Raw genomic sequence first — 26,807 nt, forward strand, 5'->3', positions numbered from 1 at the left:
TTTCTACATAAATCAAAATGGAAAAGGTAAAAGCAAACAAAAAGCAAATAATTAGGAACAACACTGACAACAATACTTCTGTATTATTGTGTCCAGATCAAATTCACAAGACTGAAGCATTAATTACTCATCTGCACTTTTTTTGTTCTAAAAATGTGCATATAACCTCTTTCACAATTTTGTAGTAATATTAGTAGTTATATTTTCTTGTTGACTAAACTTGTCAAAACAGTTATCACCTGGAACTGACTCTATTTATTGGATTTATGATCACTATCATTTTAAAACAAAGTGAATCAACATCTTGTGAACCAGTACTTGATTGTTCTTGTTGCCAGCAGTTCCTGTTAGAGGAAGGGTCAATCTGAAAGGTAACTGTTTCCTGAATTATTATACATAGGCAAATGCCAATTAGCTTTATAAACTTAAAATAGTTATGGTATCCCTGCCCATATCAATTTTGACATAATCATATCACCTTAATAAATAAATGAGGCATACCCGGAGATCAATGACTCTGTTGTCTAATCTTGTATCTTGGTTAACAGTAGCTCTTCCTTCCTAAAAAACAAAACAAAATCAAAAACAGAAAACAAAAAAACCTATAACACCAAAAAACAGACTATAAATTTTGAAGAACACAAAAACCTTTCAGAAGCTGCTCACTTTTAAGTAAGAATGGCTGTGTGTTAATAATATTTTGTACAAAAATCAGGGATCTAAAGTCATGATAGAAATAAGAGGCAGGATCAGAGAAGTTAGTGTTAAAGAGAAAGAAATGTGCATGAACAGATGCTGAGGCTTTCTTTCCTTTTTCCAACCCCCAACTCTGTCTCATTATTGAAACATTAGAAGAATTAACCACCTGCAACTTTATTGATTCCTGGATTTAAGCTGTTAGGCCTACATTGATGGAACAGATAAAAGTTAAAAATAGTAGTCCTCAAAAGTGTGTTCTGAGAACCACTAAAGGTTCTTGAGATTCTTTCAGGGAGTTCATGAAGTCAAACCCATTTTTTTGCATAATAATACTTTTTCACTCTCACTCATAATGAGTGTAACAAAGAGCTTTCCAAAGATTATATGAAGGTAAAGCAGAGTAAATTCAGAAGCAATGAGAATCTAGTTGTATATTAAGACAGACTAAAAAAAAAAAAGAAAAGAAAAACTTTTGTGCGGCATATAATACCAACAAGAAAGTTAAGCCAAGCACAGTGGCCTGTTTGTAATCCCAGTGGCTCAGGAGGCTGAGGCAGAAGAAACACAAGTTTAAAACCAGCCTCAGCAACGGATCAAGCCCCTAGGCAACTTAGTGAGACCTTGCCTTAAAATAAAAAATATAAAAAGGGCTGGGATATGGCTCAGTGGTTAAGTGCCCCTAGGTTAAATTCCTGGTACCAAAGGGTGGGAAAAGTGAGAAGACAACACACTGAATGGGAAAAAAGATTTGTGAAACATGTATTTAATAAAACACTTGTATCTGTACTAAATTAAAAAAACTCAATAATAAAAAGATAACATTTTAAAATGGAAAAAAAGGGCAGACATTAAAGATTTATGCATACGTAACACAATATCACTTTTTAAAAATTATTTTTATTATTATTTTTTACAATGTCACTTGACACTAAATTATTTTTTGTTTTGGAAAATACAAAATGCTTTGTACTGCTAATTTTATTATTCATATGAAACATATACAAGTTTAAAATACATTTGTATTGTTTTAAAGAAATTAATTCTTTCAAATTTGTCTTAACTTCTAATACTGTAAATATTGATAGGTAAACCCAAAATATAAAAGTTGGGAGTGGGTGGGAATTTTCAATTTTTTTTCTTTTTTCTTTGGTGGTACTGGGAATTAGGCCAGGAGGCCAGGGCCTTGTACATCTTGTGCATGCTAGGCTAGTACTTTACCACTGAGCTGTATACCCAGCCCAAAGGACTAGCCCTAGCATGTGTAAGGCTTAGGTTCAATCCCTGGCACCTCAAAGAAAACAAATAAAAAAGTGTAAAAGGGATTTTGAGATAAAAATGTTAGAACTGTAAAATTTATTTATATACCTATATATTCTTATGGTGCTAGGGATTAGACCCAGGCCCTTGTGCATAGTAAGCAAGCACATTCCCAGACCCTGTAAATTTAAATGAAAAGTGAGCCCAAATCAATTTACAGGTACTCAGTACAAAACTAGGACATCAGGTTTTCAATGTTTTACAAACTAAATATACAGAGGAAGTGTATTTCATAAATATAAAATACCTCTTCTCCTTCCACCTCAGGCCGAATGGCATCATCCAGCTGCAGGGGCAGGCGGGGTTCAGCCAAACTGATCACATAAATCTGAAAGTGAGAAATGGCCAAAAATAGCAAAGGCACACAAAACCTGGTATCTTTTGCTTAAATACAAAAAAAAAAAAAAAAAAAAAAAAAATCTGCATTTGATTTAAATATGAAGCAATGTTTGCATACATCCTTAACGGAAAATGCTTGCTAAACTCAAAGAAGATATATATATATATATATATATATATATATATATATATATTGCATCTATAAAATGGTGGTATTTTTGCTTACTTCAATGGGTTGTTAAAATAATCAGATAGGAAAAGGTGTAACAAATATTGTTATCCCTAGGGTAAACATCAATGTAATAAATAACTAAGGCCTAGATTTGTCATACAAAAGCTGTTTTTAGGGAAATCATTTAATTTCAGAGCTTTAATTAAAATGAGGTTTATGTAAGAATCAATCCATTAATATAAGAATTGCTACTACTGTTAAAAGCATTTGATCATTATTACTAGGATCTGATTCAGTCTAGCTCTGCTTACACCTCTCCTTTCTTTTCTTTTTTTCCAAGGATCCCTTAATTGCCTCCTCTCATCAAATATTAACATGTAATTTCCTGATGCTTTCGGTTGGAAGCTGCCATACAGAATGTTCCTTTACACTGTTAAAATTCTTCAATATCCACTCACTAATTTCACATTTCAGTGATAAGAAACAATTAGATCATAAAGACTGGGTTAAGATTTTCCGAATACTCTTAAAAAAATTACTATATTATATTCCCAACTGTGGCTGGAAAACTTGCTAAAGCACAAAGGGAAATGCCTTTATTTAGTTAATTCAGGAAAGCGAATTATATTCTTCCAGTTGGCAGATCACATTTAGCATTTAGCTCAGACTCTTCAAGAAAAAAAAGTGTCAAAAGGACACTTCAGTCTTTCTCATAGTAAAGCTGAGTTATTTGTCACTATTTCCTATACCCAAGTTGTAGGGTTTCCTTTGATAACAAATTTGATTTCCAATACAAAGTAGACCTAAAGAGCTCCTTCTTTTACTTTTATAATTAGTAGAAATCCATCATCATCTTTATTAGGTTTTTGAGTATTTGAGCTACAGACCTTCACATAATACTTGGTACAAAGTATATATTATCAGTGAATGCTGGTTGAATAAATATATACATGATTAGGAAAAGTCATTGCTTATGATAAAATTCTATTTAGTCTGTAAAATTATGCTTTGTGAAATACTTTATTATTAAGGTAAAACTTGTCTGTAAGTTCTTTAGGCTTTATATTTATTATTAACCCTTATTTAAGTTGCCTGCTACATTTTAAGAATATCTTCTTTTATTCCTGGTGCTACAGATTGAACCCAGGGCCCTGTGTAAGGCATGAGCTCTATCAATGACCTATTTACCTAGTTCAGTAAGAATTTTTTAAAAATACATTTGTTTGCTCTAGTCACTAAAAGTTTTCTTCAGTAAAGAATTGAAAAAAATTTAGTTAGAAGACAGGAGCTATCTTTCTTAGAAGTCAGCATCAATGGACTTCTTTACTAGGTTACAGATTGCCTGATGGGATCGAATCAAAATAAGACACATAGAAAGAATTCTATCAAGTTAGGTCAGTAAAAATACAAGATTTTCTATGTCTCAAGAGAATTCCATGATAATCAATTTCTGTTAAATATAATCTTACTCTCAAATTAGTGAGTACGTATGTGTTATTAGTTTTTCTGAATCAGTCTGCCTCATTTTTTTAATATATAGTCATGCACATGTGCATATACACATACAGAGATAAAGTGAAGGTGAAAGAAACCATCTTGTTTTGAAGACACCTTCTTTAAAAAAAATTAATTTTTTAGTTGTAGTTGGACACAATACACAATACGTTTATTTATTTATTTTTATGTGGTGTTGATAATTGAATCCAGGGCCTTGCATGTGTTAGGCAAGCACTCTACCGCTGAGCCACAACCCCAACCCTGAGGATACCTTCTTAAAGAGATATTTAATGATGCATATTGTAGACATAATCTAGGCCTCAATCACAGAGCTATAGGTTCAAAATTGAAAGGAAAATAAAAAAGTTACCATTTGTAACATGAGACCACTGTGGGGTCATCTCTTTTGACTTTTCTATGTTGTGAAAATATTAATTCAATAAAACAAAATGATTAAAGACTGGCATAATCAATCAAACTTTAAAAGCATCATCAGAAGAAAATTCATAGTAAGACCGATTCATAATTGAAAATAAATTTTTAAGATGTGTTTTATATTTTTCCTTATGTGACTAAGTACAAAAATGGCTGCAATAATTCCTCTTGTTCCTGTATGTATGTTCTTGCTGCTCCTCCTCCAAAAATTGGAATCTATTTCACTACCGCTTAGAGTTGAGTTTTGCCTAATGACTTTGAACAAGGGATATTTAATAAACATGACACAAACTGAAATTTTGAAAAAAGTGCTTGTGCACAGGGCTCTCCTTGCCTCTGGGAACTACCCTAGTACCATATCAACTTATTTTGGTGATCCTAGATTAGGAGAGGCCATAAGAAGCGATGCTCCAGGTACATCAGTGAACCAGTCAATGCCATGTGGAACAGGTGACCCATTCCAGACAGACCTATCCTAATTTGCTCACAGAATCACAAGCAAATATTTGTTGTTCTAAGTCATTAAATCCTGAGGTAATTAAAAAACAAAACAAACAAACCTGAGATAATTTGTTATATAACACAAACTGTTGAGGCTGTAGCTCAGTGGTAGAGCGCCTGCCTTGGCCATGTGAAGCACTGGGTTTGATCCCCAGCACCACATAAAAATAAAGACATTGTGTCCATCTATAACTAAAAAAACTATTAAAAAAATGTAGATGTTGGGGCTGGGATAGTGGCTCAGTGGTAGAGCTCTAGCATGTCTAGCATGTGTGAGGTCCTGGGTTTGATCCTCAGCACCACATAAAAAATAAATAAACAAGTTAAAGGTATTGTGTCCAGCTACTTCTAAAAAATAAATTAAAAAAAATTGCTTTAAAAATGTAGATGTGACATGAAAAGCTGTAATTTTTTTCTAGATACCATTTTTATACATAAATATTTTTACATATTTTGGTGTGTGTGTGTGTGTGTGTGTGTGTTTGTTTAGGTGCTGGGGATGAAACCGAGGGTCTCAGACATGCTAGAAAGTGCTCCCCAGCCCTCACAATTTCATATTTTGAAAACGGTTACCTTCTGAACATGTAACTCAACATCCTGCTGTGTACAGCTTCCAATTTTCTGATTCACTTTTCTCACAACGCCTTCTACATCTACGATGCTTTCCTTGTTGATGCTGTCAAGAGATAAAATTCCCAACTTTAATCAACTCATTAGAGGTGTCAGGATTCATTTGGTGTTTAAGGAATAAAGCTGAACATGTTAAGCTCTCTTTAAAACAGTAGCCACTTGAGATAAAACCAGTCTATTTAACCTACTTAAAATAAGCTATTATGTTGCACACTTTGTGGCATTCTTTAAGAGATTATTTTTTAGATGCCATAGTTTAGTTATCATTTATAAGATACTCTGGGCATAAAAGGCAACAGGGCCAAGTAAATTGTGAAAAGTAGCAAAAGGTTTTCAATTATTTATTAAAGAACATTTTGCTCCCCATACTTGAGATTCAGTATGATCAGCATTTCCTATAATGAGAAACACTGGCTTCAATAAATGCAATTACTGGTATGTAATGGTATTAAATAATAGAAGAAGGTCAACTGAAAAGATTTCAAGAGGACATTAGGGTGCTGTTTTGAAATTAAATCTTCATTGCCTATAGTTTCTGAGTAAACTTTGCCACTGGATTTATGACAGACAGCCTACTGGATTGTGTATTCCTACTAAAAGAATGCCTTTATGAATAAACCTTAATATATGATGACCATAAAATAAATGTACTCCTAGGTAGTTTATTCTTTAAGAAACTTTAATCTTGAATGAGACACTCAAATTCTGAAATAAAACCTTTATGAAGTTATTAAAACACTTATGTATTTTAAAAATCTCTAGTACATAACCAAGGAGGAAATAGTGATTCCCATACAAAATGTACTGGTTTTACTATTGTGTATATTTAAAAAAAAATTTTTTTTTTTAGTTGTAGGTGGACACAATACCTTTAATTAATTTATTTAGAATATTTATTTTTTAGTTTTAAGTGGACACAATATGTTTATTTTACATTTATGTGGTACTGAGGATCGAACTCAGTGCCTCAAGCATGCTAGGCAAACACTCTATTACTGAGCCACAACCCCAGCCCTTATTTATTTTTATGTGGTGAGGATCATACTCAGTGCCTCACACATGCCAGGTGAGCACTCTACCGCTGAGCCACAACTTCAGCCCCTGTGTATATTCTTATACTAGTAGAATGTGCCACAATACCGCTGTTGAAAACGATAAGATCTAATGTTCATGGAAAAGTTCTATTCATTCTGATGAAGAACTGGGTCTTTAGTAGTTGTGGTGCTATCAAACATTTCAGAAACCCAACAGTGCTTATTTTACACACACCACCACCCCAATCCAGTTCATGAACATTTGCTTAGAAAAGGGATCAAAATGAGGATAACAGATTCAGAATAGTAAGAAAGAAAAATTTTCATTTTACTTTGCTATACTGCCTAGGATTCTATGCCTGTTATTAACTATCTCAAAAAAAAAAAATTAGCTAGGTATGATGGCACACACCTATAATTCCAGCAGCTCAGGAGGATAAGGCAGGAGAATCACAAGTTCAGAGCCAGCCTCAGCAACTTAGTGAGACCCTGACACAAAATAAAAAATAAGAAAAAGGGGCTGAGGATGTGGCTCAGTGCTTCTGGGTTTAATCCCTGGTATCAAAAAATAAATAAACAAGAGTAAATAAATTTCTTACATTTTCTCCTGTTCTAGAGTTATGATATAAAAGCTAACTAAAATTTTGAGTTTTGAAGCAGCTCAATTTATTAAGGCAAAAGTAGTTGGTGAACTAAGATAAGGCTCTTCTAAGACCTGAAAGGACAAAGAGGTTTCAGTTTACTGTTTAAGACCTTTTCCAATACTAGCAATCTGGTGTCACTGAATCTGTCTTAATGTGACTGCCACCTACTAGCTGCCTCATCTGTTTATACAAGTAAACTTGATGTCTGAGTATATGATTCAGGCCTTATGAGAATTTTGTTGCTGTTTCACATTTCTATATGAGGAAAGTTTTCTCCTCATTTGTTAGTGTAGTTCTGCTTTACCAAGTCACCTGCCCTGCCCCACCTGGCTATCTTTTTATTATGTTCCAAACATCTTGATTCTCTTACTTTACCCCTTTTGGCTTTGCAAAAGACCCTTGACGGTCTCTTGGACCTTCCATTACCAGACAGTCTTCTTTAAGCTGACTCAAGCTAAATTTATCTACTCTTATGGACTGAATTTCATACTAGTTTCCTTCCAGAAAGAAGCTGAAATGAGGTCAAAGACATTCTGCCTAGGTCTGGCTAGAGATACAACGAATGAAAACAATAAATAGAAAGAAAAAAAAGGGGATCATTCCTTGCCTCAACTCCAGCATTAGCTACTAAATCAGAGTATTAAAGTCAACATAAGAGGAAAGTCCAGAAATACAGATTTGGATAGGTATTGTATCTTCCTGTTTCCAGACAAATTTCATTTAAAGCCTTTGAACCATTTCAGATATACAATAAAGTATTTGTTCTTAAAATTCTAAGGAACAAGATGTGCCAACAACTTTATGTAACTCATTTAGTTGCTTTATTTTTTAAAAAATATACATATTTTTTAGTTGTAGCTGGACACAATACCTTTATTTATTTTTATGTGGTGCTGAGGATCAAACTCAGCGTCTTTGCACGTGCTAGGCGAGTGCTCTACCACTGAGCCACAACCCCAAGCCCCTCAGTTGCTTAATTTTTATATTCATTTAGCCACAACAAAATTGATCTTTTCAAAGAATTGATTAAAATAATGTGATAAAGAGTCCTATGGTACTTAAATCCAATCAGTGAGTCAACTTTTCAGATTAGCATTCCAAGGAGAGATAATTTGGGGAAAACAGTTTACTCTGTATTAAATTCCAATGTTTCTTTCTTTTCTTTTTTAAAATATTTTTCCCTTAATTGTTGATAGATCTTTATTTTACTTATTTATACGTACTGCTGAAAATCGAACCCAGTGCCTCATACGTGAAAGGCAAGTGTGTTACCACTGAGCCACAGTTCTAGCCACCTTTCTTTTCTTTTTTTTTTTTGGTGTCTATAGACGTTTATTTTTATTTATTTGTATGTGGTGCAAAGAATCGAATCCAGAGCCTCAAACATGCTAGGCAAGCGCTCTACCACTGAGCCACAACCCCAGCCCCCAATGTTTCTTTTTAAGGAAAAACCTCAAAACTGCTAGCAGTATATAAGTCTAATAAGGTAAAAGATAAACACCTCAAATTTAATGTCAAAAGTAAATGCTAAGATCGTTATCTACTTAAGATATTAAAAGTGACCTCATATTTTGCCTTTTAAATGATGAGGAAACCCCATCTGGAACTATCTGATTTGATATTTTTAATAGTAGACTCCCAGCTTTTTCCCACCTGGTATGCGGCCAGAGGGAATAGAGTTCAATGTAGGGCCTAAGCAATTAACATATAAATACCATTATTTCTCCCACTTTGTTGTATATGAGTTCACATGTCTTGATGTCTAGTGTCCTTGGGTGGTAACATTAAAAATGGAGACATCTTGAGAATAAACAGTCCTTGGCACTCCCTAGTAGTAAAGATAATCTCAGGCATTTTATATACAAAGACTGATTCGAGAGAGGCTGAGGCAGGCAGGAGGATTGCAAGTTCAAAGTCAGCCTCAGAAACTTAGTGAGACACTGTCTCAAAATTTAAAAAGAAGAAAAAAAAAAAAGGATGGGATGTAGCTCAGTGGTAAAGCATCCCTAGGTTCAATCTTAGCAGTAGAGGGAAAAAATGACACAAAACAGAATGATAAATAAGTGGGAAACTGAAATGGCTTTTTCCTCATAGACATTTTCTGTGCATACTATTTTCCAAATTAGATTCTGGCAGAATGGTTAGCTAGCTCACTAAGCAGCTGATTTTCCAAGTAGAATGTGTTAAAAATTTTTTTGAATCCATGCTTCATTGGTCCTCAAATTTCTAATATAAGCCAAAAACACTTGTAAAAAAGGATTTTTCACTTCACTTAAAAAAAAAGAATCCACCAGAATTTCTTTTAAATCATAAAAGAAGGCTGCTGAAATAGTAAGCAATAAAACTCAGTTTTCCAAATTTTTCATTTGTAAGTATACTTAGAAACTAAGGGATAAAGAGGAAGGCTCCTGAAGAGTTCAAACACAGGCAGTTTATAATCTTCAATTTTTATTATAAAGTAGAATATATATTACTGGGCACAGCTGATCAATGGAAATCAATCATTATGCCACAAATCCTACACAATACTCAAACCTCAGTGTGATTATAAAGTCAGAGGAGTCTATAGGACAGGGTAGTTTGAACAGTATTTACAGGACAAGACAACAAAATAGGTGGATAAAAGTGGTGGATAATCATGCAGTGAGAATAGTTCTAGGAATGAAACATCGGGTTGCATGAGGTCAGAAGGAGGTTGAATATACTGGGAGAAAATGAGAAGACAGATAAAAAGACTAGAAGTCTTGATGAAGTCCATTAGAAAATTAGTAGGCTTGAGAAAGGGAGATTGGTAGAAACTGTCATTAGGAATTGTGGTCACTGGAGTTAAAAATGGTGAAGTCCTGAGGGACAAAGCCCACGCTGTGGCCATAATGGAGTGATGGTGAAGACAATGGAGGAAATACTTAAAACGGAGGGAAGATTCAGGATGGGAGGAACAGAATATTATCAGTAAGGAAAAAAATGATGGTTTTCAGTAAAACTACCTGTTTCAGTCTTGGCTTTATTTTAACTTAAAAGTTGAAACTTGTCTTCAATTTACCCAACACAGTTAAAGCTTTGGAAATCCTGTGGACTGCCCATCCAAGCAGAGTCTCAGTCCTGTTCTTATCTTTCCTTTATTTGGCCAGTGCTCTAAGGAAAGGTGAGCTCATCCCAGTTCCAGAGAGCCGGTCATGTTTAGTACAGTCCATCTTGGCAATTTACTTCAAATTAATATTGTCATATTTACTTAGTTTCTTCAAACTAGAAACTTTGAAGTTATCGTCTACTTTGTTATTTTCCTTATCCCCACACAAGCAGTAACCAAACAGATAACACCCATGTTTTTAACCCAATCATTGGCAAACACCATTATCTCTTTCAAGAGACAAATCAATTTTGGTATAAACTTGTTCTGAAAGTGTGAACAGTTGATAAATTAGGAACAACATAAGCAGAGAATTCTGTATTTGCCTAAGTCAGATTTCATTAGTGAGAAACAATAGGCCAGGGAAGACAATAGTGCTTGGCTGCCCTCAGTCACACAGGAATATTCAAAATACACAAATCTATCTCAAAACATCTACCTGTGGCCTATGTTATAAGCCACAATCACCCACATCTGGTGTTACTACTTTCCCTCCAATTTCAGGCAGTCTTCTATTATTTCACAATAGCTCACAGGCTGCATTTTTTTCCTACTTTCACCAGCAAACTGCAGATCTTTTTTTTAAAGGCAAAATATTATATTTATTGTAGTATTTATGTATTTTTCAAGTATCTACTATGTATAAAACTATTCAACCTACGTTTAAAATGTTGAGTTCTTGCCTTTAAAGAAAGTGCCACCGATTAAGTTTCTCAGTATCATACCATTAAGTCATTTCTCCATAAATCCTGTGATTTTTATTGTACAAATTGGCACAGTACAAATTGGAATGTATATGCCATATAACAGAGAATCAACAGTGTATTAGCACTATTCTACAAAAAAGTAATCTGAAAGAACACCCATACCCGAATGTTTCAAGATCTCTTATCCCTTGCTGAAGATAGAACTATATGGAGGATTTCAGTTTGTGCAATTGTTTAACAAAGAGCTTGCAATTTATCCAGAAAAACTCTTTCATCATCTTCCAGAACCTTGGCAAATGATAACTCCCTATTTTAAATTTTTAGTCTATGATTGTATTTTCCACATCAATTATTTTAACTTAAAAGTTGAAACTTGTCTTCAATATACCACACAGGTGCTTTGCTGAGTGACTTTGTTCCAATTTTGTTCCCTATTATTTTTATAGCATGCTTTTAAACAATGGGGTAATTCCTTAGGAAAGCAACTACTGCTTTATAGGAATAGAGACAAACTCAGTATGAGTTTCATAACTTAATGTTTAGAAAACTTAAATCTCTCTTTTTTTTTTAAGAGAGAGAGGGAGAGAGGGAGAGAGAGGGAGGGAGGGGGGGAGAGAGAGAGAGGGAGGGGGGGAGAGAGAGAGAGAGAGAGAGAGAGAGAGAGAGAGAGGGAGGGAGGTAGGGAGGGAGGGAGGGAGAAGAGAATTTCAATATTTATTTTTCAGTTTTCGGTGGACACAACATCTTTGTTTGTATGTGGTGCTGAGGATCGAACCCGGGCCGCATGCATGCCAGGCAAGTGCGCTACCACATGAGCCACATCCCCAGCCCCATAAATCTCTTTTGAAATTATTTTTAGCATCAACTTATAATTCAAACATAAAATATTTTATACTAATTTAAAATCTGTTATATATTTTTATTTATTTTGGGGGTACTGAGCACTTAACCATTGAACCATATCCCTAGCCCTTTCTTACAATTTCTTAGAGACAGGGTCTCACTAAGTTGCTTAGGGCCTCCCTAAGTTTCTGAAGCTGGCCTCAACTTGCAATCTTCCTGACTCAGTCTCCTGAGCCACTGGGTTACAAGCATATCTCACTGCTCCTAGCTTCAATTATACTTTTTAAATAAATAGAAAAGAATAAAAACCAAAAACCCAAACAAAACACTCTCTACACCTTACAGAGTTGCTATGAGGAATGGGTGAGAAAATGTAAGTATGGCACTTCACAGGTCTATATTTAGTATATAAGAATAGTCAGCTATTATTGCTATTATGAGCAAACCTCTTATTTCTTGGTATATTAGATGGGGAAGGCTGGTGATCATTGTACTATGGCTTGGTACAGGTACTAATAAGGAAGAAAACCCAAATAAGTATAAAAATTCATGCTAGACACCAGAAAGCTTGGCATGATATATCAACAGCAGTCATTACTAAATTTTAATTGTAGATTTACTTAGTTTCTTAAATATTAATAGCGTTTCACATATAATAAAAACATCAAAGTCTAGAAGTGGAGGCTTGGTTGAGCAGAGTTCAGAAGGAGCCTGAATTTTAGTGGGTAAGCTAAGTCTCTGGGTTCTCTGGTCCTCTATTAAGCCAGCTCTCATTGGTGCTTGGCAAAAATGAAAGGTTTCAATCATCCTAGTGGTTCTATGATGAATTATTTTATGAACTCATTTTTCTTTACCAAAATCTCAAGAACAGTAAGTTTAAAATAAGATAGGTGAGAAGTATATTCCCTATTCAATATGGCACAGACCAAGAACTGACTCTGAAAATATTATATGGGCTCTCTTTAGTAGAACAAAAGATATTAGGGACCTTCAGTGATGACTTAAATTAATTTTTTATCATTTTACTTAAATACTTACAAGTAGCTGGGTACCCAGGCTTGTAACCCCAGCTACTTGGGAGGCTATAGAAAGAATTACAAGTCTGAGAAAGCCAATTTGGGCAACTTAGTGAGATGGTTTCAAACAAAAACGAAAATGAAAAAAAAAAAAAAAAAGGGTGGGGGATGTAGCTGATGGTATAGCACTTGCCTAGTGAGAACCTGAGTTCAATAGAGTGCCAAAACCCAAAACAAACAAACAAACAAAAACTCCCAAACTCTACAAGTGCAAAACTAGTGTAAATGCTTATTATTATTATAGCTCTTACTTTTAAAATGAATTTTTACAGAAAATAAAAACAATTCAAACTTTAAAGTTTTACTAAAACTAAATTGCTGACATTGGTTTACTATATAAAGCTTAGCCTTAGTGTCAGTTTTCTATTTAATAATGTGTTTCTATATTTGATTTCAACGTTAGTAATGTGAAGAATGCCTGTTCATAATTACATGAAACTTTGAGGTTGGTTCAGAAAAATTTTGCCTCATAATTAACTAAAATTCTTCAAAGAACAATCTAACGATGACAAATAAAGTATCAGTGGATAATTTTATAAAACTATATTGTTCATGTGAAAATTCATAATGCAGCACTATTGAAATTTGTATCATTTTAAATGGATTATCAAATGTCTAATCTGGTAAACTACTGAAACCAAAAACAGAATATTTTTCCTTGCTACTATACTATTAAGGATCTGCTGCCCCTATCAGACAAAAAAATAGGATTGAATACCAACTGCTTAAATGGTACAGGTTTTTTTGAGTTCAGAATGTCTTTTTACTATCAAGTACCACCTGGTAACCCAGCGGTGTTCAAAGTCTGTATTCAAATTGCTTTGAAATCTTCACCTATACTGAACACAGATATCTTTTGGCTTCAGATCCTTGAACTGTGAATGTGAAATTAAATTCTATTGGAGGAACTAAGTTCACACTGAAGTTCTTGGCTGCATTTAACATGGAAAAATACCCTTCCATAATTTTAAGATTATTATTGAAGTGTATACTAAAATATAAAAAGTATATATAAAAAATTTCCACCAACCTGTGTGGATCCCTAAGAAATCAATAACCATCACAAGGGGCCAGGTGCAGTGGCACAGGCCTATAATCCCAGGACTCGGGAGGCTGAGACAGGTGGACCAGGAGTTCAAAACCAGCCTCAGCTATGGCAGGGCGCTAAGCAACTCAGTGAGACCCTGTCTCTCTCTAAATAAAATACAAAAATAGGGCTGGGGATGTGGCTCAGTGGTCGAGTGTCCCCGAGTTAAATCCCCCCCATACTCCCTTCCCCAAAAGAAAATCACAAGAGATGGAGGTTTTAGGCATGGAGATTCTGCCCAATCTGAAGAGTGTACTGGAAAACAACATTGTAGAGAAGGAACCAGCAGACAGCAGGCAAAAAAGATACATCTTAAATTCTAAAAGTTCTTCCGGGCTGGGGTTGTAACTCAGTGGTAGAACACTTGCCTCACACATGTGAGGCACTAGGTCTGATGTTCAGCACCACATAAAAATGAATAAATAAAATAAAGATATTGTATCCATCTACAACTAAAAAAAATATTTTAAAAAAGTTCTTAAGAATTTACAGCGTCACTTGATTTATGATTATGTATGAACAGAGGAGATAACAGTTTTCAAAGTACAAACTTTTTCTTTAAAAATTAGTACTTTGAATACAAAGATCAGATTACTAGCTTTCTGTAAGAAAAGATATATGTCTTCTACCACCAAGGATAAGGATTTCTGAGCTACCTTAGTAGTCCAAATATAAAAAAGACAAGGTAACTGATGCATCTGGAGCTGGAAAATTATCTTACCAATAAACCAACCCCAAATACTAAAAACTCATCACTTATCACAGTTTTCGTCATGAGACTTTCCCCTTTTCCCAAGTTAATAAAAGCCATTAACAGGACTATTCTTAATTACTCTAGCTTAATACCTTAGCATATTACTGCCAAAGTTACATACAACTGTATAAGGAACAAGTTTTAGGGGACTAAAAATAGCTTTTTGTTAAAAAAAAAAAAAAAAAAAAAACAACCACAAGTTACAACTTAACTGTTAAGCATAAGTTACAACTAGATTTTGATTTTCACTTTAGAAATTATCTAAATTCTTCCTTTGTTTAAAAGTAAGATCATTCTTATACCATCACATATGGATGAAAGCCTGCCTTTCTTTTAACTTACATGTGAAGACATCAGTTAACTAGATTCTGTTTGGGAGACCATCTACAACTAGTTCTTCAGCTAGTAAGTTGTAGTTCATGTTTGATACGAACAACTGTTGTTACTAATTAGAATAACTTTTCTGTGGACTACTTTAATGTTGTCTACTTTTAAAAAAAATATATTTTTTCAGTTGCAGATGGACACAATGCCTTTATTTTATTTATTTATTTTTATGTGGTGCTGAGGATCAAACCAAGTGCCGCGCAAGTGCCCTACCACTGCGCTATAACCCCAGCTCTTAATGTGTCTTCTTCTAAAGATATCACATTAGACTCACCACTTGTTGGTAGAATGTCTCTTAGTGAACATTAATGGTAAATGAGGCAACACTTTTAATTAGAATGCTATGAATGTAACATTGAGGTTATAATTCAATTCAATTAAAAAAATACCTTCTATGTAAAATGCCAGTTTCACATACTTCAAAACTTGTATAGATATATAAAACACAAAAACCAAAAATTATTTGCTTGGCTGGGACTGGTAGCACATTCCTGTAATCCTTGCTACTTGGGAAGCTGATGCAGGAGGATCACAAATTTGAAGCCAGCCTGTGCAAATTAGTAAGACTCTGTCTCAAAACTAAAAAGAAGAACTAGGGATATAGTTCAGTGATACAATACTTGTCTAGCAGGCATGGGCCCTGGGTTCAATCTGTAGTACCTATCATGCATACACACCCCAACATACACTATTTGTTTGAAGTTAATAAATTATTTGTTCCAAGTTAACTTTCCCTAAAAATTTCTAGTATATTAAATATAATTTGGCATATATGTCTGTGAATTCCATGGCCATCTTTTTTTTTCTTTTTATATAAGGCTCTTTTTATAGATAAAAGTTTATTTCTAGGGGCCAAACTCATTTATGTCCTATTTCATAGGAAATACACTGATCTTAAGTCATAATGACAAATGTATTTCACAAGCACACTTACTATCTAAGAAATGAAAATAATGGGATGGGGTTATGGCTCAGTGGTAGAGCACTCACCTAGCACTTGTGAGGCTTTGGGTTCAATCCTCAGTACCACATAAAAAATAAATAAATAAAATAAAGGGACACACACACACACACACACACACAGAAATCAAAACAAGCCAGCCTAATCACAAGAAAATACAGACAGAAGACCAGAAGACACGAAGAGGCAGTCTCAGGGCAGCAGGTCTAGGGAAAGGGACAGGTAGTGCTGCCATACTAGTAACACTAAAACTACTAAATTCATCAGTGAGTTGATGTAATTCATGGCACTGAAATTTTAAAACCTGAATGCAACTATTACTATGAAACAATAAAACTGAATCTGATAAATAAATCTTTAAACCACAACCAGTTGTTCACCCCACTATGTGTAAAACACGGAAGGCTCAAACAAAAATTAGAATACTAAGTTAGATCATTTTTAAATTTCTTTCTAATTCTAGAATTTATAATTCATCTATATTATTAACACACCTTTGAAAGCATCCATCTAAAGAACATCCATCTTAAAAAAAATCAATAGGAAAAATATAGCATTTATTCTAAACCTAATTTCTTTCTTTTAAAAAACATTTTTACACCTATTAAGTACTCTATTTAAAAGTAAAAATCATCCATTTTCCTCTGTCATCTTTGATCATTATCATGGGAATAAAATTCCAATGAAATTGAGAAAAACACACAAACAAAACTAACCATGTCACCAATAACAAATAAAACTACTCTCATTACCTCAGAGCCACAGCATGCACAACCACCATTCTTTTCTCTTTCTATATCCTGCCTCTTGCACAAAAACAATGTGCTTCTGCAGGAACTCTGAGCAAGAATGCCAGACCTGTAGACCTTTTTCTGCCCTAAATCCTTTGAGTGTCAAAGTTAAAAGCTGTAACACATTATGACATTAGCTTACTTCCTTCAGGAGGGAATCATTTGCAAATAGCATTCTTTTATTTTATATACTTTTATTATTCAGTTAGGAAACTTGTTGCTCAGTAGGCACATCTCAAACTGAGGGAGGGAGGGAGGAGGAAAGGAAGCTCAACAAACACAACAAAATAAAGTTGCTCTGCTATGTTGAGGCTGCCAGGCTTTTTGTTACTCTACTTGAAAGTAAATGTGACTTGTCTGTAAAGAGTGCTGCTTCAGCAGTTTCAAATGAATTTCAAGCCTGTGCTCCATATTTTCTCTTTTGTAAGTTTAATGTATTCAGCAACACTGAACTGACAATTTAAATAACTACATTTTTAAACAAACGAAGCATTGATGTTAATGTATGAAAATGGTCCAAACCCTTGGGAGTCTTGGTTCCCACCATTGTTTATTCTGACAACAGGATATAATTGCTTACTTACTTGGCAGCAAATTTAACCATCTGCTTGCTTGCATGGTCTCCCACAGCCACAAGAGCCTGGACATTAAACTGCTGCTGACGTAGAACTAAGAAGCATTGTTTCCCTGAATAAGACAGAAAAAACACAAGTGCATTAAGGACATACCACTTCAGGTTTTACAAAGAAAGAAAATGCTTCTCTACTTTAAAACTGGGCCAAAATTTACTATACTCATCAGGCATGTACACATATAAGTATCCACCCTGTTTTCGGTCACAGTCAAAATAATCAATGAGCTTTAGAGAAACCAAAGTTCTCACCAATGATTAACAAAAAAATGATTTTAACATGTTTTCTATAAGAACATAGGCAAATCACTAATTTAAAAAAATACACAAATCTACAAGATTATTTTGTCATATTACAAAAATTTCAAGTAACTTCAGATCACTTTCAACATTCATTCAATAGCTAATATATTCTATAAGCAAAGGCACTGCACAAACTACCATGAAAGCTTCAGTGACACAACCACCAAAATGCTAATAAAGTGTGTAATAACAAGAATACAAACATTCCATGAGGATGGTCTGTCTAAAAGAGTTCTTCAAATCAAACTGCATTTTAAAGAACATTTATATTGATAGATTAACTTTTCATATTCTGATTTCCTTTATTATCTTTCCATTTTTTTTTTTTTTGAGACAGGGTCTTGCTAGGTTGCCCAGCTGGCCTCAAACTTGTGATCCTCCTGCCTCAGTCTCCTGAGTAGCTGAGATGAGACATGCACTATCATGCCCAGCTCTATAACCAGTTTTATTTTTTTTAATCCTGTAACTCTTGATTTCCCCTCCTTTCATAAAGAGCTGTCATTCCTTATCTTTAACCTAAAAAACTATTATTCACAATAGGTTTCAGTCATTATGTATCCTTGTGACATCCTTTTTAAGTCTCTGATCAAATACTAGAAAACTACTTTCTTATAAAAATGAGTTAAATCTCTTCAAAACCACTTTTCTCATTAGACTGTCTTGCAAAACATCAAAAGATTTTGATTTTTAAATTTAGAATTATCTTTCACATTAAGAATTATCCTTGCAAAAAGAAAAAGCAAAAATGCAGGCAGACTTAGTTATTATTTTCACTACACAGTATTTTGAAATGCAAATCAGATAGCAATCATGAATAAAAATGACAAGTTGCAAACAAAGTGCCCACATGGATACAATCTACTGACTCTGGAGTCATATATGACTGACAGGTTTTTATCTCTAAAAAGACATTAATTTTCCCTTTTCCTCTGGAGTATGATCCAGTCACAAAGTAAGATCTTCACACCACCTCCTCGCCCACTCTTGCACTACTGGGGATTGAATTTATGATCCTCCTGCCTTAGCCTCCTGGGCAACTAAAATTAACAAAGTAAAATCTTGAAGAAAGTTGTTTAAATAAATTCAAAGGAATTTTAAGATACTATTCAGTAAAAACTATCACAGGGACTCTTATGGGTGGGTTAGAGTGACACTTACTAAAAACCAATAGAATAGAATCCAAAGTCAGATACTATTCCACTTAGCATAGAATGTCAGTGAAAATGGAAGGTAACGGGTAATACAACATTATTAAGCAAAGCCAGAATTTAATCAGAATATTTTAGCTGCTCTAGAGGTTCAGACTGAACCACCACAGGTCTAGCCGCACTACAAAGCCATACAGCGAGAAACTCTGATACTACACAAAAGACCTCCTTTTGGAGAACTGAAGGGAAAGCTCTATAGGACTTACAAGACATAAGCACAGTAAAATGTCTCTGGGTTAGCACTAGGGGGTAATATTTAGTTTAATGGTCTGGTAGAGAATAAAGCTTTTGAAATCAAAAGGCTTGGGATATCCTATCACATCCTATGAAGGGCCTGTGGGAAAAACTGAGTCACTTGGGCCTGGGGATATAGCTCAGTTGGTATAGTGCTTGCCTCGCATGCATAAGGCCCTGGGTTCAATCCCCAAAACCACAATAAATAAACAAACAAACAAACAAAACAAACCATTTAATGTCCTCATTTCCAAAATGGAGAAAATAATGTCTACTACTCACAGGGTCTCTTTTTACATTTGGAGGATTATATAGTATGTTTAAAGCTGAGGCACAGTCCTATTAATGTTAACAATTCTTGTTATATTATTAATAGCATCACTACTACTGGTTAGTTATTTAAGGATTGAGTATCACTATTTTGTAGTTGAATAATGCACAAATATGCTGGATGCTGAGAACACAAAAGTAAATAAATATCTGGTAAACACTCATAATTGACTACCATATGAAAAGTGATAAAAACCATATGTAGGGCACAGGGGTGCACACCTGTAATCCCAGCGGCTTAGGAGGCGGGGGAAGGAGGATCTCGAGTTCAAAGCCAGCCTTAGCAATTTAGCGAGGCACTAAGTAACTTAGTGAGACCCTGTCTCTAATACAAAATAGGGCTAGGGGTGTGGCTCAGCGGTCAAGTGCCCGAACAAACAACAGCAAAACCATATGTAGAGTATAATTCCAATTTTGTCTGTGTAGAAAATACATTGATTATTTAGGGGAAAAAACACCAAAATGCATCTACTTAATGGTGAAATTATAGGAACTTATTTTGTGTGAGTGTCTTTTTCTGTATTTTGAGGCCTTTCCACAATAAACATAAACTTTCCTAATCAGAAAACAAAATTCTAATTTTTTTTGGTAGTTTATTCAATCAGAGAAGTAGGTATAGAAGAAAAGTAAGGGTTGACAGGAAATCTTGAAAACATTCAGGATTCAACACAAGTAGAACCTGGGAAGTCCTAGGAAGCTTAATGCAGAAACAAATGAATGTCCCCAAATTCAGCATGCCTGCTAGAGAAAAGAAATCATAAAATCAATGATTATGAATGAAGTGCAGCCTGATCACTGTTCCCTTTAAATGTTTATGTGTCTATTACATGTAATTCTAAAAATTAATTTTTTAAAAAGGCAATGCATTGGAGAGAAAGGGAGTGAAGTAGCTGAGATCAGTCCCATGAGCCTATGATAGTAAAAGCCTATGTAGTATGTAGAAATGTACAAACACAAAAAATAGCCAGGTCAATGCAGTATAAGAAAGAGCAGAGAATAGTTTGTATTAGATATATGAGGCCTTGGGCTTAATCTCCAGGCCGCAGCCAGAATACAGTTAAAAGAAAAATAACCCTTGGAAAACACATTTGATAAATGACATATAAGCTACATAAGAAGATCTTAAAGATGACAAAAGAACATTAAGATCCCAATAAATAAATGGGCAATAGTTCAGAATAGACAATATGAAGGAAAAAGAAGAAAACTATAGCAAGGAAATGTGTAAAGGAACAAAATGTTACTGGTGATAAAAGTAATGTAAATTGAAGCAAACAATTATTTTGTATTAATTACCCTTTTAAATGAGCAAAGATTCTTTAAAAATATAATATTAAATGCTTGGTAGAATTAAGTAAAAACATTCTATCATAACTTGCTGATTGCAAGGTAAACTTGAAAAACACTTCTAGAGAACAACTCGACAATGAGCATAAAAGACTTAAAAATGGGGCTGGGACTGTAGCTTAGTGTCAAAGCACTTGCCTGGCATGCGTGAGGCACTGGGTTTGATCCTCACCACTGGATTCAATCCTTACCACATAAACACTGACCAATAAAATAAAGGCATCTACAACTATAAATAAATAAATAAAAATAAAAAGCCTTAAAAATGCTCTCTTGACTCAATATAACAAACTTATAAATATATGTTAAGGTAACTGAATATGGAAAGTCTTACTATTTAGTATGCATTTTTTGTTGTGACTAACATCCTTGACAAGAATCTGAAGGAGGAAAAGTTTATTTGGGGCTCGAGGTTTAAGTCCATAGATGCCAAGTCCATTCTTTGGGCCCAAGATGAGGCAGGATATCAAAACAGAAGGGCCAGGTTGAAGAGCACGGCTCTACTCAGGGCAGCCAGGAAGCAGAGAGAAAAGGGCAGGGAGTATGGGGTCATAGAGAAGATACACCTACCTATCCAGGGCACACCCTCAATCTGCCTATAGTTACCACCCAATTCTTCTGGGAAACACCTCAGATCCAAATTCTAATTGTAACACATTTTGTAACATTTTTATTAATATACTAGAATGGAAATTCTGTTATTACTCACTTCATATATATGTAGTCTTCATTACTGAAACATGTGATTCAAATGGTAGGGTCATCAAGCTTTTTATGTTAAAGCACTTGCAAATATTAGAGCTTTAGTGTTTAATGGTCCATTTAAAAGGATTTTTAACCACAGCAATTAGGCAATGTAAGAAACAAAAAGCATATAAATAGGAAAGGAGGAAGTCAAATTACCCCTTAATTCTACACAAAGAAAAACCTAAAGACTTCACCAAAAGACTAGTGGAACTGAAAAACAAATTCAGTAAACTAGCAGGATATAAAATCTACATACAAAAATCATGAAAGCACAGCTACAAAAAAACAAAACAAAACAAAAACCCAAAACTAAAAAAACAAACCCCATCCATCAACCAAATAAAACCCTGGAAATACATTAAGCAAGTGAAAGATCTTTTCAATGAAAATTACAAAATAGGGAAGAAACTGAAAAACACTAAAAGGTGGAAAGACCTTCCATATTCATGGCCTAGAAGAATATTGTTAAAATACTCATACTCCCAAAAGTGATCTACAGATTCAGTGCAATCTCTTAATAAAATACCAATGAACTCTTCACACAATTGGGGGGGGGGAATCAAGCATATGCATACCCTTTAACCTTGAAATTTCACTTTTCGATAACTTTCTTGGAGAAATGCTAACCATGGAGATCTACAACTAGAACCATGGAAAGATTTCCTTTTTTTTCCCCTGGTACTGGGGATTAAACCCAGGGTGCTTAACTCCTTAGCCATATTCTCAGCCCTTTTTATTTCGAGACAGTCTCACTAAGTTGCTTAGGACTTGCTAATTGTCTTTAACTTTGAATCCTACTGCCTCAGCCTCCCAACTCCCTGGGATTATAGGCATCTGTCACCGTGTCTGGCTCATGAAGGACTTCCAAGCAATATTGTTGGTTCACTAACATTTAACTCAGGGCCAAGAACACTTTAACTTGTGGCTGAAGAAAGTTTTCTAATAGGTATTTTCTTTGGAAGGTATAGCATAGCCTTCTTGTGCTCAAAAACACACACACACAAAACACTTCAGCAGTATAATTGGGGACCATTATAAAAAGAAAAATCATCACAATTACAGAAAAGTATTTTAAAAAAAATAAAGATAATTCTGCATTTTTCTATTCAGTGTTAGTTATCTCTTAATCTATGGTATATATATACCACAAAATTGTGTTATTCATACGATATACAATTTTCAATTCTTTAATTATGCACAGGTTCTTAATATTCTTGAAAAATTTTGATTTTACCTAACGAATGTGCAAACAACTATATGGAGACGTCAATATTCATTTAATTTTTTATATTGCTGGGTTTTTAGTGTTTCTTAATTTTTGCTATTAAAGCCATCATAAATATATATATTATACACACCCACACCAACTTTTAAAAAGCACAAGAACATGAAAAACGTGGCATTAATCTATTTAAATAGATTTTGAAAAGGACACTTTATAGTATAAGAGTTGAAACAAAAAGATAGAATAACCTTGTGGAAAATTTCAAACACAAAAACTGAGTGAATAGTAAAACATCCCTCTACATAGTCATTCTTCCCTATCTGTGAAAGATTGGTTTCAGGACCCTTGTGAAAGTGAGTACCTACAGAGGCACAAGTCCCTTACATAAAATGGCATATACAGTATTTGCATATAACATTTTGTATATCCTCCGATATACTTCAAATTATCTCTAGAGTATAACACCTAATACAATGTACATGCCATACAGTTATTAAATCTGTATTGTTTAGGGAATGATGACAAAAAAAATGTACATGTTCAATACAGATGCAATTTTTGTTTTTTTCCCTGAGTAGTTTTGGTTTATGGTTGAATCTACAGATGCAGAACTCTCAGACTTGGAAGGTTGAGTGTATATATACATCAGTCAACACATATTTTGAAAAGAAAAAATTCTGGACAAAGGTCTCACAGATAAAGTAAACATCTGCTCCCAATAAATAGAAAATTTAGAAGTATTGTAAATTTGACATTGTTTTCTAATGACATTTTCTTTTCTTTATTTGCCACATGGGGGATTGAACCCAGGGCTTAACGCATGCTAGGTAAGTAAGCACCTTACCACTGAGCTACATCTCCAGCAATTTTTATTGCATTTCAAAACAAGGTCTCCTTAAATTGCTCAGGCTGGCCTTGAAATTTGCAGTTCTCCTACCTTAGCATCTTTAGTAGCTGGAATTACAGGCATGTGCTACCACATTCAGCTCTAACAACTTTCTATGTAGAATTCCTAAAGTCTTGAAATAAAATCACCAGGATGTTAAATTTCTATTTGAAAAAATTTTTACTATGTAAATCCCTGCAGTACTAAAGAATCTATTGATTACTACAAAAGGAAACAAGAAATGAGTTATAAACATTTGAAAGAAAAGGACAAAATAATCAATATTTGTAAATGATACCACTCTTACCTACAATCCCATGTACTTCACTAATTATCACCCTATAGCCATTCTTGTTTCAACTTTATTCCAACCCTCTTATCTTTCAATTCCTATACTATTCTGAAAGAGCCTAAGTTATATTGTTCCATCTGTACATATTTTAGTATTCATCTCTAAAAGATTAGATCTTTTTTTTAGAACATTCATTTTTTGTAGTTGTACATAACAACTTTATTTTATTTATTTATTTTTATGTGGTGCTCAGGATTGAGCCCAGGGCCTTGCACATGCGAGGCGAGCACTCTACTGCTGAGCCATATCCCCAGCCCCAAAGATAAGATCTTTAGGGGAAAAAAATGATACCACAGTACTATCTCAAATAAAAAATTAGTTCTTGCTGGGCGAGGTGGCACAAGCCAGTAATCCTAGGGGCTGGAGTTCAAAGCCAGCCTCAGCAAAAGCTAGGTGCTAAGCAACTCAGTGAGACCCTGTCTCTAAATAAAATACAAAATAGGGCTGGGGATGTAGCTCAGTACCCTCTGAGTGTCATGGGCCAGCCATGGGCTGTGTGTGTGAACCATGAGCATTTGTGCATATGGGAGGACTAGCCTGATGTTGAGTGCTCTTTGGGCCATGCAATACACCTGTGTACTTTCCTCTTGCTCTGCCTATATTCCTACACAGCATCTGAGATGGGTGTGACTTGCCAAGATGTAAATCAATCTACTGACCACAAGACACGAAGAAGCTAGACTCAACCCCCTGAAACTGACTCTCTGCCTTATTTGGAACTTTCCACCAAATGTCCCTCTGTGTCCCCCTCTATAAAAATACAGAATCCAAATGCAAGCTCTCTCTCTCCAACAAACCCCTAAAGTCAAGAGCCATCACTGGACCCCAATAAAAAGGTAATTTCTGTGTAATTATTTTGTGCCAACCCAAATTCACCTGGAGTGACCCTGATTTAGTCGCATAAGTCCAATCCTTGGTATCCGCCCTCCAAAAAAAGTTCTTTAACATCGAATATTCAATGTTCAAATTTCCAATACTGTCTTTCCGTATTTTGTTTATTACTGTACTACTTAAAGCAAGATCTAAATGAATAATTGGCTCAGATGTGTTTTAATCCATAGGTTCTCCCTTTCAATTTAATGAATAATTCAGGTTGGTTTTGCCCAGTTGGTTCCGATAAGTCTGAGTTTCCCTTGATTTTATCTCACTGTCATTTAACATACATACATACATATATATACTCTCTATGTTTTTCGTGTAAGTTGGTAACTAGACTTAAAGGCTTAATGAGACTTGGGCATATTTTTAGGGGGCAAGATTATTTACTTGGTGGTATGTTCTTCCATGAATAGACATGAAATATGCCTGATTGTATTCTTTTGTGATATTAGCAAGCATTAATGACCCAATACTTAGATCATAGGGTCAAATGATGATGTTTTAACATTCCTTTTTTTTATTAATCAGCTGGAGTATTTCTCTGAGCAGATACTTCCTTAACTTCCTTAATTCTACTATCTGGTTAGTTAATTTTGAAAACAATGAACTTGTTCCATTGGTGCCAAACTTTTTTGTGTGCCTTAATATTATTATAAACTTATGGATTTAATATCTAACGTGTATCAATTCCAAATTAGCCTTATTAATACTCAAATTATATTAGTTTTAGCACATGGTAGCCTCTTAAAGTTGGTCTCCACTCCTTTTCACATACCTAAATCACCTTTTCTAGCTTCTGTGCTACCTATTATGACAAATATTCCAGGCCTACCTTGTACAATTCCTGCCTCAAACCTAAAATCTGCTAGTTCTCCAAGTAGTTTGAGTTTCCTTTAGAGGAAGATGGCATTTCAAAATCACAATATGATGCAACTGCTTTCAAAAAGTGACACCTTTTTAAACAGTTAAACAAATATCTAGCCATCCTATGAGTACAATTCCACCCGACAGAAATCGAAGTTTAATGTAGATAAATATTAAAAAAAAATTTTTTTGTAGTTGTAGATGGACAGAATGTCTTTACTTTATTTGTTTATTTTCTATGTGGTGCTAAGGATTGAATCCAGTGCCTCACTTATGCTAGGCAAGTGCTCTGCCACTGAGCTACAGTCCCAGCCCAATAAATATTTTTACATGATTATTTTACATAATAGTAACTTTACCCAAAACGGCCCAAACTTGGAGATGTTTAACTAGAATGTCCATTAATACATGTTTGGATAAATATAGTATGGGCATATGATGGATATCACTCTATAATTAAAGTGCGAATCATGCCGGGCATGGTGGTGCGTGCCTACAATCCCAGTAGCTTGGGAGGCTGAGGCAGGAGAATCCCAGTTCAAAGCCAGCCTCAGCAACTTAGTGGGGTCCTAAGCAATTTGGCCAGACCCTATCTCAAAATAAAATATGAGGGATGGGGATGCAGCTCAGTGTTTAAGTGCCCCTGGGTTCAATCCATGGTACTGGGCAAAAAAAAAAAAAAAAAAAAAAAATCTACCAATACATATAATTTGTACCAAAGAGTGTATAATAAATGATTTCATTTATATAAAATTCTAAAGTAGGCATTATCAAGGCTTTTCTCACCTAAAATGAAA

The 26,807-nt window shown here is 34.5% G+C and overlaps 1 protein-coding gene across 2 annotated transcripts in view; it reads right to left on the reverse strand.

The window, feature by feature from the left end:
* The window catches only part of Dars1 (aspartyl-tRNA synthetase 1), a 58,238-nt gene that overhangs the window by 22,988 nt on the left and 8,443 nt on the right, over positions 1-26,807 (reverse strand). For both annotated transcript variants that reach the window (XM_021720875.3, XM_005315837.5), the window contains 4 exons: positions 17,589-17,691; positions 5,534-5,636; positions 2,264-2,344; positions 502-561 (listed from right to left, as the gene is read on the reverse strand). In XM_021720875.3, coding sequence (XP_021576550.1) covers positions 502-561; positions 2,264-2,344; positions 5,534-5,636; positions 17,589-17,608 — 264 coding nt within the window. In that variant the 5' untranslated portion in view covers positions 17,609-17,691. The remainder of the gene's footprint in view (positions 1-501; positions 562-2,263; positions 2,345-5,533; positions 5,637-17,588; positions 17,692-26,807) is intronic.

Source organism: Ictidomys tridecemlineatus, chromosome 7, assembly GCF_052094955.1.
Source record: "Ictidomys tridecemlineatus isolate mIctTri1 chromosome 7, mIctTri1.hap1, whole genome shotgun sequence".
Taxonomy (NCBI): Eukaryota; Metazoa; Chordata; class Mammalia; order Rodentia; family Sciuridae; genus Ictidomys; species Ictidomys tridecemlineatus.